We start from the raw sequence: 15,660 nt of genomic DNA, 5'->3' as shown, positions 1-15,660 counted from the left end.
GAAGTCAGTTCCTGTATTTGGTATGTTGCATGTTTTTGGTTTTATTAGTTGTCGTACATTATTGGATAGTATTCACACCTACATCAGTCTTTCTGCATCCCATATGGCAACCTATTCCCTATATAGTGCCCTCATTTTAACCAGGGGCCATAGGGCCGATTCCCTATATAGTGCCCTCATTTTAACCAGGGGCCATAGGGCCGATTCCCTATATAGTGCCATTTTAACCAGGGGCCATAGGGCTGATTCTCTATATAGTGCCATCATTATAACCAGGGGCTATAGGGCTCTGATAAAGAGTTGTGCACTATTTACAGGGTGCCATTTGGGACGCAGGACTGTAAAGGGACAGTCTTAACCTCCATAGGGCAATGAAGAGGTTAAGGAAGGTTTGATATTGGCGTTACAAGCAAATCAGCAGATATACAGTTATATTCCTACATCAACTCTATGATAGTCAGTTATACACCTCTTACTCAGCTCAAAGCAGGCTAACAAACACTTAGCTGAGGTTAAATGATATTTTAGTCAGTTCGTACAGTAGTATTGAGGATTTCATTGATTGTACAGTTATTTCAGGAATGAAACGAATGCCCTTTTACAATGTACGTGTAGCCATGTCTTGGTGCACTGTGGCAAGCAAATAAACATTACTGTGTACATGTCTTATTCAACATATAGATTAAAAACAGGTCATCAACATTGGTTAGTGGGAGTGAGACAAGACTAGATGGTGAGGAGGACATGAGAACTGTATGTTAAGAGTTTGACAGGGAATATAGTTGACCGTAGCAGTGGAATGTGATGTCTCGTAACAGACGTCCAGCCCTCTTTCTATTGGGTAAAATACATGTTTTTTTCATCTGTTAACACTTTGTTACAGAACATTCCAACTGTACTTGTTGTACTGTTTTTCTGAATACCACAGGTTGAGTAAATTGACAATCAACATCTTCAGTAGATACAGGTGTACCGCGACGTCAGCGTGAACATAACAGTGCTGAAGTTTCAGTGAACGGCTGGTTCTTTCACAGTGGACCCCTCTGCTGTACCAGACAGGCATTTCATTTGAATCGAGAGGCAGATGACTTCCTGTAGATTGGTACCGCACACAAACATAGTCTTTTTAAAGACTAAGACATGTAAGTTGAATCAGTGAATTTCACATGCACGCAAAAATAATGATGTATTGTAGTAGTAATGCAACACCGCATTGGTTGATTAATGTGGTAGGCATAGCAACGGTACCATGGTGACGACTAGGTGAAATACTGGAAACAGACAACTGAAGTGTCAACTGTGGCTTCAGGCATCAGAAGTATTGTATAAACATCAGTAATGCTATTTTCCTTCAAATAAGGTCCTCAAAATGTTCCTTTGAATTTGGCTTCATCATTCAAATCCAGTGAGGGCAGGCCAGCATAGGTCACCCCTGAGGTAAAATAACAGAAAAAAAAACAAGTACCCAAAAATAATGCTTTTAAGATAATCCTCACTTGTGTTTCCCTCTTATCAATACCTACACATTAAAAAAGTACAATTATTTTTCTGTCCGTTCAGGTTGTTTCACATTCAAATAAGACTAATCAACTGGGTAAATCAGAGGAGTAGAGAGGTGGCTATGATATCAGATGAAGGACTGGAATGTTCTTATATTCTGTCTAGAATGTTCTCTGACTGGAATGCTCTACAGCTACCAATGTTCTAGATAATATAAGGTTCTACATAGTTCTGGAACATTCTAGGTTCTGTCAGTGTTCTAGAGCAGGGCCCATGCGGTAGACAGGCAAGGCAGTAGGGCTGAGAAACAAACCATCACTCTTCCTTAGTGACACCCCAAACATAAGTTACAGTGCCTTGCAAAAGTATTCATCCCCTTGGCGTTTTTTCTATTTTGCTGCATTACAACCTGTAATTTAAATGGATTTTTATTTGGATTTCATGTAAGGGACATACACAAAATAGTCCAAATTGGTGAAGTGAAATTTAAAAAAATTGCAAAATGACAACTTTAAAGCAGAAAAGTGATGTGTACATGTGTATTCACCCCCTTTACTATGAAGCCCCTAAATAAGATCTGGTGCAACCAATCACCTTCAGAAGTCACATCATTATTTAAATAAAGTCCACCTGTGTGCAATCTAAGAGTCACATGATCTCAGTGTGTGTGTGTGTATATATATATATATATACACACACACACACACCTGTTCCGAAAGGCCCCAGAGTCTGCAACAACTAAGCAAGGGGCACCATGAAGAACAAGGAGCTCGCCAAACAGGTCAGGGACAAAGTTGTGGAGAAGTATAGATCAGGGTTGGGTTATAAAATATCACAAACTTTAAACATCCCACAGAGCACCATTAAATCCATTATTAAAAAATGGAAAGAATATGGTACCACAACAAACCTGCCTTTAGAGGGCCGTCCACCAAAACTCACGGACCAGGCAAGTAGGACATTAATCAGAGAGGCAACAAAGAGACCATAGATAACCCTGAAGGAGCTGCAAAGCTCCACAGTGGAGATTGGAGTATCAGTCCATAGGACCCCTTTAAGCCGTACACTTCACAGAGCTGTGCTTTACGGAAGAGTGGCCAGAAGAAAAGAAGCAAACATGTTTGGTGTTCGCCAAAAGGCTTGTGGGAGACTCCCGAAACATATGGAAGAAGGTACTCTGGAAAGAATCCCAGTAGCTAGATGTGCCAAGCTTATAGAGACATACCCCAAGAGACATGCAGTTATAATTGCTGCAAAAGGTAGCTCTACAAATTATTGACTTTGGGGGTTAATAGTTATGCACGCTCAAGTTGTCTTATTTCTTGTTTTTTTTTTACCCCAAAAAATATTTTGCATCTTCAAAGTGATAGGCATGTTGGGTAAATGATACCCCCCCCCAACAAACAAAAAATATATATTTTAATTCCAGGTTGTAAGGCAACAAAATAGGAAAAATGCCAAGGGGGTGAATACTGTCACAAGCCACTGTAGATGGTAGAAAACCCACAGAAATATCAGAACCTAAATGAACTAATGAAAAGAAAATGGGGATCAGCTATAAGCCAAACAAAAGAACTGTTACATCTAGAAGGAATACACTTTATTAAGAACATATCATTGGTGTCAAGAGACTAAAAAAATTAAAGGGATCTCACAAAAAAAAACCGGTGTGTACCGTAGTAGGTGAAACTTTGTTAACAAGAAATTTGTGGAGTGGTTGAAAAACGAGGTTTAATAACTCCAACCTAAGTGTATGTAAACTTGAACTGTACCTACCGTAGTAGGTAAGGGATGAAATTAAAACAGGCGTCTCCTGCAACTCTCACACGTAGACATAACACTTCTGATCCAGACAGGCCTAGAAAGCCTAAAGGACGAGAAAATTAACACTTCTGATCCAGACAGACCTAGAAAGCCTAAAGGACGAGAAAATTAACACTTCTGATTCAGACAGGCCTAGAAAGCCTAAAGGACGAGAAAATTAACACTTCTGATCCAGACAGACCTAGAAAGCCTAAAGGACGAGAAAATTAACACTTCTGATCCAGACAGACCTAGAAAGCCTAAAGGACGAGAAAATTAACACTTCTGATTCAGACAGGCCTAGAAAGCCTAAAGGACGAGAAAATTAACACTTCTGATCCAGACAGACCTAGAAAGCCTAAAGGACGAGAAAATTAACACTTCTGATTCAGACAGGCCTAGAAAGCCTAAAGGACGAGAAAATACTGTCGCATCTGGTATAGATACAAACTACCTCAGATATGTACCCAGTGTTGAACAGATATGACAGAACAGAAACATATCTCCCTTTGGAGAAAATCAAACAAATAAAATCCCTTTTTGTGCAGTAAGCATTTGTCCTGGTACAGTAATGTGTGCAATCAATGTTGTCAGTTCTTAAACAAGATGTGACTGGATCAAGTCCAGCTTCATGTAGAGGTCTATGTCAGTGTATTAAATATGTATATGTATTGTATTAAATGATATTCCACTGGTCAGTCAACACACCATGTCTATATGTATTGTATTAAATGATATTCCTCTGGTCAGTCAACACACCATGTCTATATGTATTGTATTAAATGATATTCCTCTGGTCAGTCAACACACCATGTCTATATGTATTGTATTAAATGATATTCCTCTGGTCAGTCAACACACCATGTCTATATGTATTGTATTAAATGATATTCCTCTGGTCAGTCAACACACCATGTCTATATGTATTGTATTAAATGATATTCCTCTGGTCAGTCAACACACCATGTCTATATGTATTGTATTAAATGATATTCCTCTGGTCAGTCAGCCAACCACTGTCATGAGACCTGACAGTGTGATAGAATCGTGTTCTGGTCAAAGTACCTAAGACCTTAGAAGACTTAGCAGACAGACAGATAAAGAAATGAATGAGAATGTTGCTGTGCCACAAGCAGCCTGTGCTCTTGGAGAGGAGAACAGAAAGGACACATGAATATTATCAGATTAAAATGACTGTTCTGTAAGAGGGCTAGGGTAGCCTAGTGGTTAGAGCTTTGGACTCGTAACCGGAAGGTTGCAAGTTCAAAATCCCCAAGCTGACAAGGTACAAATCTGTCGTTCTGCCCCTGAACAGGCAGTTCCTAGGCCGTCATTGAAAATAAGAATTTGTTCTTAACTGACTAGTTAAATAAAAAATAACAAAATATGCTGAAAACATTACACAGGGCAGATACATGAAGCTGGCTGGATGGATGTAAAGAGCAGTTTTGTGCTATACTGCTGAAAGCAGACCGAGTTGAACAACATGGTGTACCTGTTACATTGTACCTCATTGATAAACTTTAAAATTCAGATGTGTCGATACCGACAACCCAACACTCTTTAAAATCAGCTGCATTGATAGCGATCATCAGTCTCAGCAGCTTGTACCTGCATCAGGTAAGTAACCATAGAGATCAGTGGAGAGCAGAACAGCTCTCTAGCCCTCAGGATGCTACAGGCTGGACGGAGAGAGAAACCAGTCCTTTCAACCAATCAGCAGCAAGAAGAGCGCGGTACTTTACGGTTGCCGTGGAGATCGATAGTGCTACTCAACAGCGTGTGGTCGATCTGATCCTCCGCCGCCAGAACCTCCCGTACCGCTGCCTCGAATGCCACTCCCACGTTAGTATCGTCCTTAGCACTGGTCTCGAAGTAGGGACAACAGCCGTTCTCCTCGCACCAGGCCCGAGCCTCGTCTTCCCCCACCTCCTTCCCCTCCTCCTTGTCCACCTTGTTGCCCAGGACAACGAAGGGGAACCTCTCTGGGTCTCGTACGTCAGAGTAACACATGAACTCTTTCTTCCAGCTGGCCAGGTTCTGGAAGCTGTGCAGGTCGTCTACAGCGAAGGTGAGGAGGCAGCAGTCGGCGCCACGGTAGAACGGCGTCCTCAGGGACTTGAAGCGCTCCTGACCCGCCGTGTCCCAGATCTGAAGGGTCACCAGGCGCCCGTCCACCTGGAGGGAGGAAGTGAATGAAAACATGAATTGTCCCGAAGAGAAACCTTTACTGTCCCCAAAGACAATTAGATTTGTACATAATATACACCGCCATCATAAAGATATAAAACAGTAGGCAAGAATCAATGACAGTAGTAAAACAAAACCTTAATAAAACACATTTTGTCAAAAAGTAATCCACTGCACTAGCCTATAGAGAGAACAGAACAAATTACTGCTCAACCTGCCCACCCCAGGAATTTAAATTAACAAACCGAATTACGAACTGTATCCAGATGTTGTCTGCTGTAATTATTGCATGCACTTATGTATCTATGCACTCACGTGCAGATGCTCTGGTTTGTTCAGATGCAAGACACATTATAATAATTATCATTATTCAATTTCAGACAGACCTTGGCTCTATCTCCTCGCCGCCTCCTCAATCTTATTGGAGAAAGTCCAAGGTCCCTCCCCTCATTTTAAATTTTGAGAAGAAGGCAAGGGGATATAATGCCACGAATGAAGAAAAGATGAATTCAGAAAGGGCTCTAAATCTGACCTCCAGGTCTCTGTTGAGGAACTCCACCCCGATGGTGTGGAAGGACTGGGCGTCGAAGCGGTCCGTGACGTAGCGGTTCATTAAGGAAGACTTCCCCACGCCACCGTCCCCCAGCAGGATCACCTTTAACAGCAGGCTCTTCCCACTCATCACAACCCCCCCCCCGCCGCTGCTAGTCTCCGCAGCTCACCAGGCCGTTCCGTGGCAAGGCAACCCTCCCTCCGCTGACAGGCTGGCTAGCCTGGAGCCAAGCCTTCTAGCTGGGTTACTGACCACTGTGACCCAGCCTTCACCTCGTGCTAGGCTACTGGGGTAGTACTATCAGGGTCAATGCAACCTGAAGGATGAGCAGAGAGATTTTAAAATATATCAAATCAAATGTCATTGGTCACGTACACATAGTTGGCAGATTATCGTGTAGCAAAATGCATGTTCCTAGCTCCAACAGTGCAGTAATACCTAACAATATAAAACATGCAAATCCCAAATATTTTAAGAAAATAATTTAGAAAAATATAAATAGTAGAATGTCAAAGTCCGGAATATACAGTTGAAGTCGCAAGTTTACATACATTTAGGTTTGAGTCATTAAAAACAAATGTTTCAACCACTCCACAAATTTCTTATTAACAAACTATAGTTTTGGCAAGTCGGTTAGCACATCTACTTGGTGCATGACACAAATAATTTTCCCAACAATTGTTTACAGACAGATTAGTTCACACAATTAGAGTGGGTCAGAAGTTTACATACACTAAGTTGACTGTGCCTTTAAACAGCTTGGAAAAATCCAGAAAATTATGTCACGGCTTTAAAAGCTTCTGATAGGCTAATTGACATCATTTGAGTCAATTGGAGGTGTACCTGTGGATGTATTTCAAGGCCTACATTCAAACTCATGGGAAAATCTAAAGAAATCAGCAAAGAAAGCCAAAAATTATAGAACTCCACAAGTCTGGCTCATCCTTGGGAGCAATTTCCAAACGCCTGAAGGTACCACGTTCATCTGTACAAACACTTGTACGCAAGTATAAACACCATGGGACCACGCAGCCGTCATACCACTCAGGAAGGAGACGCGATCTGTCTCCTAGAGATGAACGTACTTTGGTTCGAAAAATGCAAATCAATCCCAGAACAGCATCAAAGGACCTTGTGAAGATGCTGGAGGAAACAGGTACCAAAGTATCTATATCCACAGTAAAACAAGTCCAATATCGACATAACCTGAAAGGCCGCTCAGCAAGGAAGAAGCCACTGCCCCAAACCCACCATAAAAAAAGCCAGACTACGGTTTGCAACTGCACATGGGGACAAAGATCGTACTTTTGGAGAAATGTCCTCTGGTCTGATGAAACAAAAATAGAACTGTTTGGCCATAACGACCATCGTTATGTTTGGAGGAAAAAGGGGGAGGCTTGCAAGCCGAAAATCACCATCCCAACCATGAAGCACGGGGGTGGCAGCATCATGTTGTGTGGGTGCTTTGTTGCAGGAGGGACTGGTGCACTTCACAAAATAGATGGCATCATGAGGAAGGGACATTTGGTGGATATATTGAAGCAACATCTCAAGACATCAGTCAGGAAGTTAAAGCTTGGTCGCATGTGGGTCTTCCAAATGGATACATGCTGGTAGACCCTGACAATGAGCAACAGAACTTAGGCCTAGACAGAAAACATCACGTGGCTGTCTTTCACCAGGAAGAGAAGTGGAGAGAGAGAGTAGCTAGAGACAGAACCACATCAAGTGGCTGTCTTTCACCAGGAGGAGAAGTGGAGAGAGAGAGTAGCTAGAGACAGAACCACATCAAGTGGCTGTCTTTCACCAGGAGGAGAAGTGGAGAGAGAGAGTAGCTAGAGACAGAACCACATCAAGTGGCTGTCTTTCACCAGGAGGAGAAGTGGAGAGAGAGAGTAGCTAGAGACAGAACAACATCAAGTGGCTGTCTTTCACCAGGAGGAGAAGTGGAGAGAGAGAGTAGCTAGAGACAGAACCACATCAAGTGGCTGTCTTTCACCAGGAGGAGAAGTGGAAAGAGAGAATAGCTAGAGACAGAACAACATCAAGTGGTTGTCTTTCACCAGGAGGAGAAGTGGAGAGAGAGAATAGCTAGAGACAGAACAAGAGAGAGTGGTTACTAAAATTAACAAACTAAAATAGCAGCAGCCTTAAAAATGGTAACAACAATACTGATACAACAACAATCTCTCTTCTCACACCCACTGTATCTGGAGCTATTTGCAAGTGATGCCCCTCCTGTATGAGATGTGCTGGGTATAGAGATGTGTAAGATCACCCACCGGGTTGGTTGTCCTTAGGGACACCTGATAGGGGTGAATGACCCAGAGAAACTCCCCCTCTAACAAACCCAGGGATTGGTTGAGCTGGAGATTGGCAAGTCGTAAAATGTACTACTGATGAGCTAAAGTTACTCTGCTGTACATCACGACGTCCATGTTGTTGATAACAATGTATAGGAAGCAACGCTGAACCCGTGTACAGTATGGTTGAAAATCACATGGGAGAAGTACGTATTAATGTGACATGGTTCTTGATTTACAATACAGCTTTTAGTAAACTGCTTCTTACTATGCCACATATCTGGAATGCGGATGAGAGATCCCAAGAACAGATCGTTAGCTAACTAACAACAACTCAGAATGTACTCTTCACTACCAGAGACTTCCATAACAACAACGATGAGTCAGGAAGATAAGCACGCGACTGACTCAGGTACACCCGACAATGAGCCTGCTCTGCTCCATGACTGCACAAGCTTTCTGTCAAAAGGTGTTTAATTAGGTGATTCTCAACAAACATGACCAAAAAAAAAAAAAAAAAACATTTCCCACCACAATTCCTCTTGGATCACTAATATTAGGATCTGTATTCATCTATTTCAGAATTATTTTTATGTTTATTGATCATATATTATGCATTTTACCACAATTACCAACAAAAATTATCATTACCGCAATAGTTTGTGTCCAAGTCCAAAAAAGTTAAACAAATCCATTTCTAATATATATATTTTACATTCCTCACCTAATAAAAAGGCCATGACACTGATTTATTTTAATGTATTAACATTTATTTAGCAATTTCTCATTACCGCAACAAAACATTTTCTGAATCTTGTTTTTGTCATAATTACTTGTGTATACATGTTTTTTTTTATGTACACATTTGTATAAAGAACAAAAAGGCACACTATCAGATTAAGCCAAAAATAACTAAAGTAGACATTTTATTTTCCTAAATATCGGTGCAATAAGGTGGTTTCAGAGATGAGGGTTTAATAGTTTGAAAAACTGTACTGAGCTCTATTAGAGATTCAGTAACCCAATACATCAAACTGTGTCAGTTGTTAATCCCAAATGACTTGCATAAAACTAAAATCACTAAAATCAAAATGCAATTGACTAAAATACCCCTTATTTTAGCCTAAGTATAAAGGACTGTAATTACGTACATGTATCTTCAAAAATCCAAAATGGACTTAAGCATAAAAAAAAAGTTCCTTAAATGTAACATTTCCAAGGTCTTTCCAGGTAATATTGCTGTATTAGTACATGGATGCGTGTGGTTCTTTAGATGTATTTGTAAATTGAACGGGACGGCATAACATGATATGCCTAAAGTATCTCAATATGTGAGATATGGACCAAAAACTGTCTTGGGATATCAAACAACAGTTTAAGTAAGTGCTAAAACAGGTACCTGTGTCATAATAGAGAATAACCTCCTTAAGTGTCAGTTTCTCTTTGCTGAAAAAACAAACTCTAGATTGTAAGTAAATTAAATGGGGTTTACAAACCTATATTTCTTGACTACCACCTACCTAATCAAATAACTGTTTTACACATAATCCATACAATAGGTGTAAGCAATGGTCCTAGTAAATAATGAAAGCTACCAGCACAGCACACCCATTAATTATACATTAGAACGAGTTTATTTTATTACCGAAATTAAAAGTCTCACCTAAAAATGATGCAGTAATGAGAAATGTGTGTTTGGTAATCAAATACAATTTTATATGTCACATGCGCCGAATACAAACAGGCGTAGACCTTACAGTGAAATACTTACTTACAAGCCAACAGTGCAGTTTTAAGAAAAATACCTAAAAAATTTAAAAGTAACAAATAATTAAAGAGCAGCAGTAAAATAACAAGAGGGGCCCTTAGCTCAATCTGCAAGTAATAGGAGACTGCCATTATGGATCAACAATTGACCACATCAGTAAAGCCCATTCATGCTTCCATGTTGGTAAGGTAATGGTTCTTCAAGTTTATCCCAATTTTAGCATTTGAGTCATTTCGGTAATGAGAAAGTTAAGTGTTGTAAAAAGGGTGTTTGAGAATACCATCCTCATTCTGAAGGTATATAAACTCATCTAACGACTGCTCCTCTAGTCTAGATGATGCATCATGGGTGAATAACACTTTATTTTAAGAAATATATTTTTTTATACATTCATTTTTTTACAGCAACTTGAAAAAGTGTTATGGTAATGAGTGTTTTTATATAATAAATATTATAGTTTAATGTAAACTTATATTAATGTTAAAAAATATACATATAATGTATGTTGGAGTGTGCCCCTGGTTATCCGCAAATAAGAAAACAAGAAAATGGTGCCGCCTGGTTTGTTTAATATAGGGAAATTTAAATTATTTATAATTTTACTTTCGACACTGTGTCATAAACTAGGCATCTTAGTCTTCAGAAAGATAGAAAACCATGATGCATCTGCAACAAACTAACTCAATTTGCCACTGCCATGACTAAAACTGGTTTCATGAGGATCACCGAATTGATTAGAGGCTCACCAACTACTGTACCTATTAACGTTATATTGTTGTTCTGATGCAATGTTACTGTAGCGAATGAAATCTGAGGGTTCCCATTTCGTAAATGCAGCTAGATATTACACATGACATCTAGCTAGATATAGGGATGAATAGCTGGCAAATGAAATGGCGATGATGATGATGACAAAATGCCAAACAGTAGCCAGCTAGCCTAGCCTGTTACCGTTAGCTTGCTATCCACCGGGATGGGTTGTGTTGTTGACATCAATTGTTCTGAATTATTAAACTAAACTACGAATAAATAGACCGGTTTGAACAAACACGCACCATATTCAATATTACTACATGTGACTGCATTAATTTAAGGCGTAAAATCGTTTTCGTTACCTCATGTTGTACCGTGTTATAAATCGTAGCTTGCCCAGTTTTGCATCTGAGATTTTGACGGATTGTGAACACTTGCTTGTTGAGGCGCGTCCCCAGTATTTTCCAGTCCAGGGTAATAATTAGTCCAAACGGTTGCAAACAGTTTCTTTTTGCAACAAACCCGATATTTTATATTGGACAAATTCAATGTAGGTCGCGCCCCGTTCCATTCCATTTGCTTCCGTTTAAGAAAGTTTTGAAACAGAATTGGCGTAACGAATACACCCTGAGTCCAGTCGCGACGCTTGGTCCTAAAGCCCGCGAGATCGCCCTCCCAGGTCTATCTATGTGTTTTGCTGTCAAATTTGGTCCATGCTCTGTGAGCCTGGATTCTTCAACATGTTCAAATAGTTCTGCTTTGACTGTATATATTCTCTATTTTTTTAACTGAAAAAAATAACTTTTTATCGTTAAAGAAAATAATGTCAAATTGCACAGTCAGTGTGCGATTCCACTCCAGATCTGTAGATGGTAGTAATGCAGCAAGAGTTTTATTATTTTACCTTTACTTAACTAGGCAAGTCAGTTTTATTTATTTATTATTATTGGAGAAATAATACAAACATATGCTAGAGGGTGCAACAAATGACAGATTATACAAAGACCTTAAATGATGCACACATGTTGATTGTTTTAACAGCTTTCTCATTAGAAGGATGTATAATGGTCTTAATGTACTGCTCAAATTCCTCATAGAAAACACAGTGTTTTTTTATTAGTAAATTTACATTCATGAATATTACATTTTGCCATTAACACAATTAGATGTATAAGGTAAAATTGTTTTTTTTTTATCTTTACTATGGTTAAGGAGACCGAGCAGCACATTCTCCCATGAAAATACAAAAAAGTCATCAAGAATATTAACAATTATAAAACTATGAATATCTTTCCATAATTGTTTTACATGTAGACAATGCCAAAATAAATGTGAAACTGTTTCTGGATGCTCAACACAAAAAGTAGGTGTATATAAAATTCTATTTGTTTGTGGATGAATTTACTGCTACCGGATGAAGACTATTGCACTGCGAATTTGAGCATTGAAGATCCATTCAAAAAAGTTTTCAAAAACGTTAAAAAAACTACAAGGGTGAGGGGGTAGTCACTTCCTGCTTACTTTCATAGCATATTTCATTTAATCGTTTTCGTCTCTTTCATTTCATTGTTGTAAAGAATGAATTTTAAATTCACTTTAAATAAAGTTGGATTCAATTTGATTTGATTTCCTCCAGGACTACATGACAGAGAAGCTATGGTTCCCTCTCCACCGGGGCTGTGTACCAGTCTACCGCAGCTCCTCATCAGTAGCCGACTGGATGCCCATCCACCGCACTGTCATCCTTATCAATGACTTCCCATCACCTCAGGACGTAGCCAAGTTCCCCAAGCCGCTGGATGAGAACGATGAAGAGTACGCTAAGTATTTAGTTTAAGAAGCCGAGCCAAGTTACCAACGTTGGCCTGATGGAGGCTCTGGAGAGCAGGGAGTGGGGCATGAACGACATGAGCAAACCCAACTACCTCAACGGCTTTGAGTGCTATGTCTGTGACCAGGATAATACCAGACTGGAAGCTGAACGGGCCTATAGGAAAGCACCAGAGAAGAGAATATCAGCTGTTACTGAACTAGAGAAGATCAACTGTTACTGAACTAGAGAATATCAGCTGTTACTGAACTAGAGAATATCAACTGTTACTGAACTAGAGAATATCAACTGTTACTGAACTAGAGAAGATCAACTGTTACTGAACTAGAGAATATCAGCTGTTACTGAACTAGAGAATATCAACTGTTACTGAACTAGAGAAGATCAACTGTTACTGAACTAGAGAAGATCAACTGTTACTGAACTAGAGAAGATCAACTGTTACTGAACTAGAGAATATCAACTGTTACTGAACTAGAGAATATCAACTGTTACTGAACTAGAGAAGATCAACTGTTACTGAACTAGAGAAGATCAACTGTTACTGAACTAGAGAAGATCAACTGTTACTGAACTAGAGAAGATCAACTGTTACTGAACTAGAGAATATCAACTGTTACTGAACTAGAGAAGATCAACTGTTACTGAACTAGAGAAGATCAACTGTTACTGAACTAGAGAATATCAACTGTTACTGAACTAGAGAAGATCAACTGTTACTGAACTAGAGAAGATCAACTGTTACTGAACTGGAGAAGAAGAAGAATACAGTATGGTGTTTATGCCATCCACTTGAGGTGGTGTTTGGTAGCCGCATCTGTGGCACCCAAGGGCCTAATGTATCTCCAAGTAACAGTAGATCAGTATTTTTTTTTTTTACCCCCCTCTGCAATGAAAATCTTTGTGCAATATATTTGATATTGTTCCACAGTTCTCAAACCTGTCGCCTTAACTGCTCTTTTCGACAATATTTTCAACACTCAATCATGTACAAAAATATGCTATACTCTATAATGATCATGTTTATGTGAATCTGTTTTGATTGTTTATTGTGAGGAAAAGGGATCAGACAATTAAAAATGAACATTTGAAAAAAATATATAATTATTTACTTTGCATAGTCAAGCCTGAAATTAGGAAATTGTACCCAACTACTAATCTACATAGCCAGTTCCCAGTTAAATTGTGTCATTACATAATAATATCTAGAGACTTTTACATACAGTTCCTTCATATTTCACAATAAATTAACAAAGTTTCGACATTAAAGGGCCAATGCAGCCGTTTTTATCTCAATATCAAACCATTTCTGGGTAATTAATTACCTCGCTAAAATTGTCAAAAAGAAACAAAAAGCAAAGAGCAAAGAGCAATTTCTCGAAAAACAATTTTGGTAGGCCTGAGTGAGAGTTCTAACTGGACGAGCCTAATGGGAAGGATATGTTTGATGAAAACGTGTTGTTATTCGTATACCACCTGGTGATACCTCCAATCTGGCCAAAACTCCTCCCACTAAAACAAGCAGACATTTCTGGCGTTTTTTTTTTCTTCAAACAGAGCTTACACACTGTTACTGTAAATTAATGATGCCAATATGTTTTTATTAATTGAAAACCCTTAATCTATTTTATGAGAATTTGTAAGATTCTTGTTTGCATAAAATAGACGGAGACCAGTCTTTTCAATAATAGGTAACAGAATTTATTCTCGGAGCGCGCTGCCACTTCACCACGATCAACAGTTTATATACAAAACATGACATCATTTCATTGCTTAACAGAAACCCCTCCTCTCGACAGGGACAAAGTGAGGTGAAAAGTTCATTCTAACTTACTAACACACTCCCAGGTAACTTTTGACCCCTCAACATTATCGATCACCACTTAGCTGACAGTTCTAATTAACAGAAAAGACAGTGAGTGCATTCCTAGGTTATCTAAAAACCCCAGAGCTCAGTTTCGTCGGTTCAACCATAGGTTAACTAGCTTATCTGTTTACTTAATCCACAACCCATTCGTTTCTTCCTAGTTGGAATGGTGTTCATTAACTTTAATTACTCCTTGTCCGTGTCTCACAATCCCTTCTTATGAACTCATATTGTTAATCAGATATAATAAAACAGAGTATAAGTTTTACTTAGTTATACAGTTCCATTTAAAATGATTTGTTCGGTCATTTAATCATAATTTTCCCAACACACACTTAAAGAGAATTATCATAATTTTCCCAATTTCGTAGTATTATTCCGACCTCATAGCATGGAAATACAGTATATGTAAAACATAGGAAATCACGTTTTTTGACTGCACTGGGCCTTTAAGGAGAAAAAAAGACAAAAAAAAAGTGGTCATTCAAATGAACGGAAGACAATATCAGTCATTTTATCATATTATTCTCTTTAAACCATAGAGTAACTGCCATAGAATTCCAGTGTTAACCTCATGAAATTCAGATCCATACAAAGGTATGAAAACAAAATCTCACACATGGAAATTCATGTCAAACTCAAGGTGCAGTGTCCCTGTGTCTGTTAGCAGACGACAGGTCTTGATGGGAAAGAGCAGTTATATCAACCATCCAGTCTTGTCACCTCTCAGTGGCCATGAAGGAAAAGAGACGAAGAGACAAGGAAAGGAAGCATCCTACAAGACGTTGGCATAGCAGCTCTCACAGTGGACTTTCCCTTTGTGCAGGAACATGTTGAACAGAAAGTCTCCCATTGGCCTACTGCAAACACCACACTGCAATGACAACAGCATATTGTTAATGTAGCACAGCCAAGACTATATGAAGGCTTCAGCTTCCTTCTAGTCTTCAATAATTATACCTGCTAGTAACACAACAACCACTTTTACCACTACCGCAGCTGATACAGGCTCAAAGTGTACAGCCAATCACATGATTGTAACCAGAGTAGAACATGTTTATAACCAGAGTATAACATGTTTATAACCAGAGT

The 15,660-nt window shown here is 39.2% G+C and overlaps 2 protein-coding genes across 2 annotated transcripts in view; both read right to left on the bottom strand.

Moving 5' to 3' along the window:
* Positions 1 to 21: 21 nt before the first annotated feature.
* On the bottom strand, positions 22 to 11,456 carry LOC110489160 (ras-related protein Rab-9B). The gene is made up of 3 exons (XM_090198808.1): positions 11,233 to 11,456; positions 6,026 to 6,362; positions 22 to 5,481 (listed from the first exon to the last, which is right to left on the bottom strand). The coding sequence occupies exons 2-3, from the start codon at positions 6,173 to 6,175 to the stop codon at positions 5,020 to 5,022; spliced, it is 612 nt and encodes a 203-aa protein (XP_090054934.1). The 5' UTR covers positions 6,176 to 6,362; positions 11,233 to 11,456; the 3' UTR covers positions 22 to 5,019.
* A 2,923-nt stretch (positions 11,457 to 14,379) lies between these two features.
* LOC110487783 (uncharacterized) overlaps positions 14,380 to 15,660 on the bottom strand; it is a 34,078-nt gene continuing 32,797 nt past the window's right edge. Inside the window, exon 17 of the mRNA XM_090198806.1 lies at positions 14,380 to 15,442. Coding sequence (XP_090054932.1) covers positions 15,344 to 15,442 — 99 coding nt within the window. The 3' untranslated portion in view covers positions 14,380 to 15,343. The remainder of the gene's footprint in view (positions 15,443 to 15,660) is intronic.

This window comes from Oncorhynchus mykiss, chromosome 14 (assembly GCF_057628025.1).
Source record: "Oncorhynchus mykiss isolate SJ-2025 chromosome 14, ASM5762802v1, whole genome shotgun sequence".
Lineage (NCBI taxonomy): Eukaryota > Metazoa > Chordata > Actinopteri > Salmoniformes > Salmonidae > Oncorhynchus > Oncorhynchus mykiss.
This window is presented reverse-complemented; position numbering and strand designations above follow the sequence as displayed.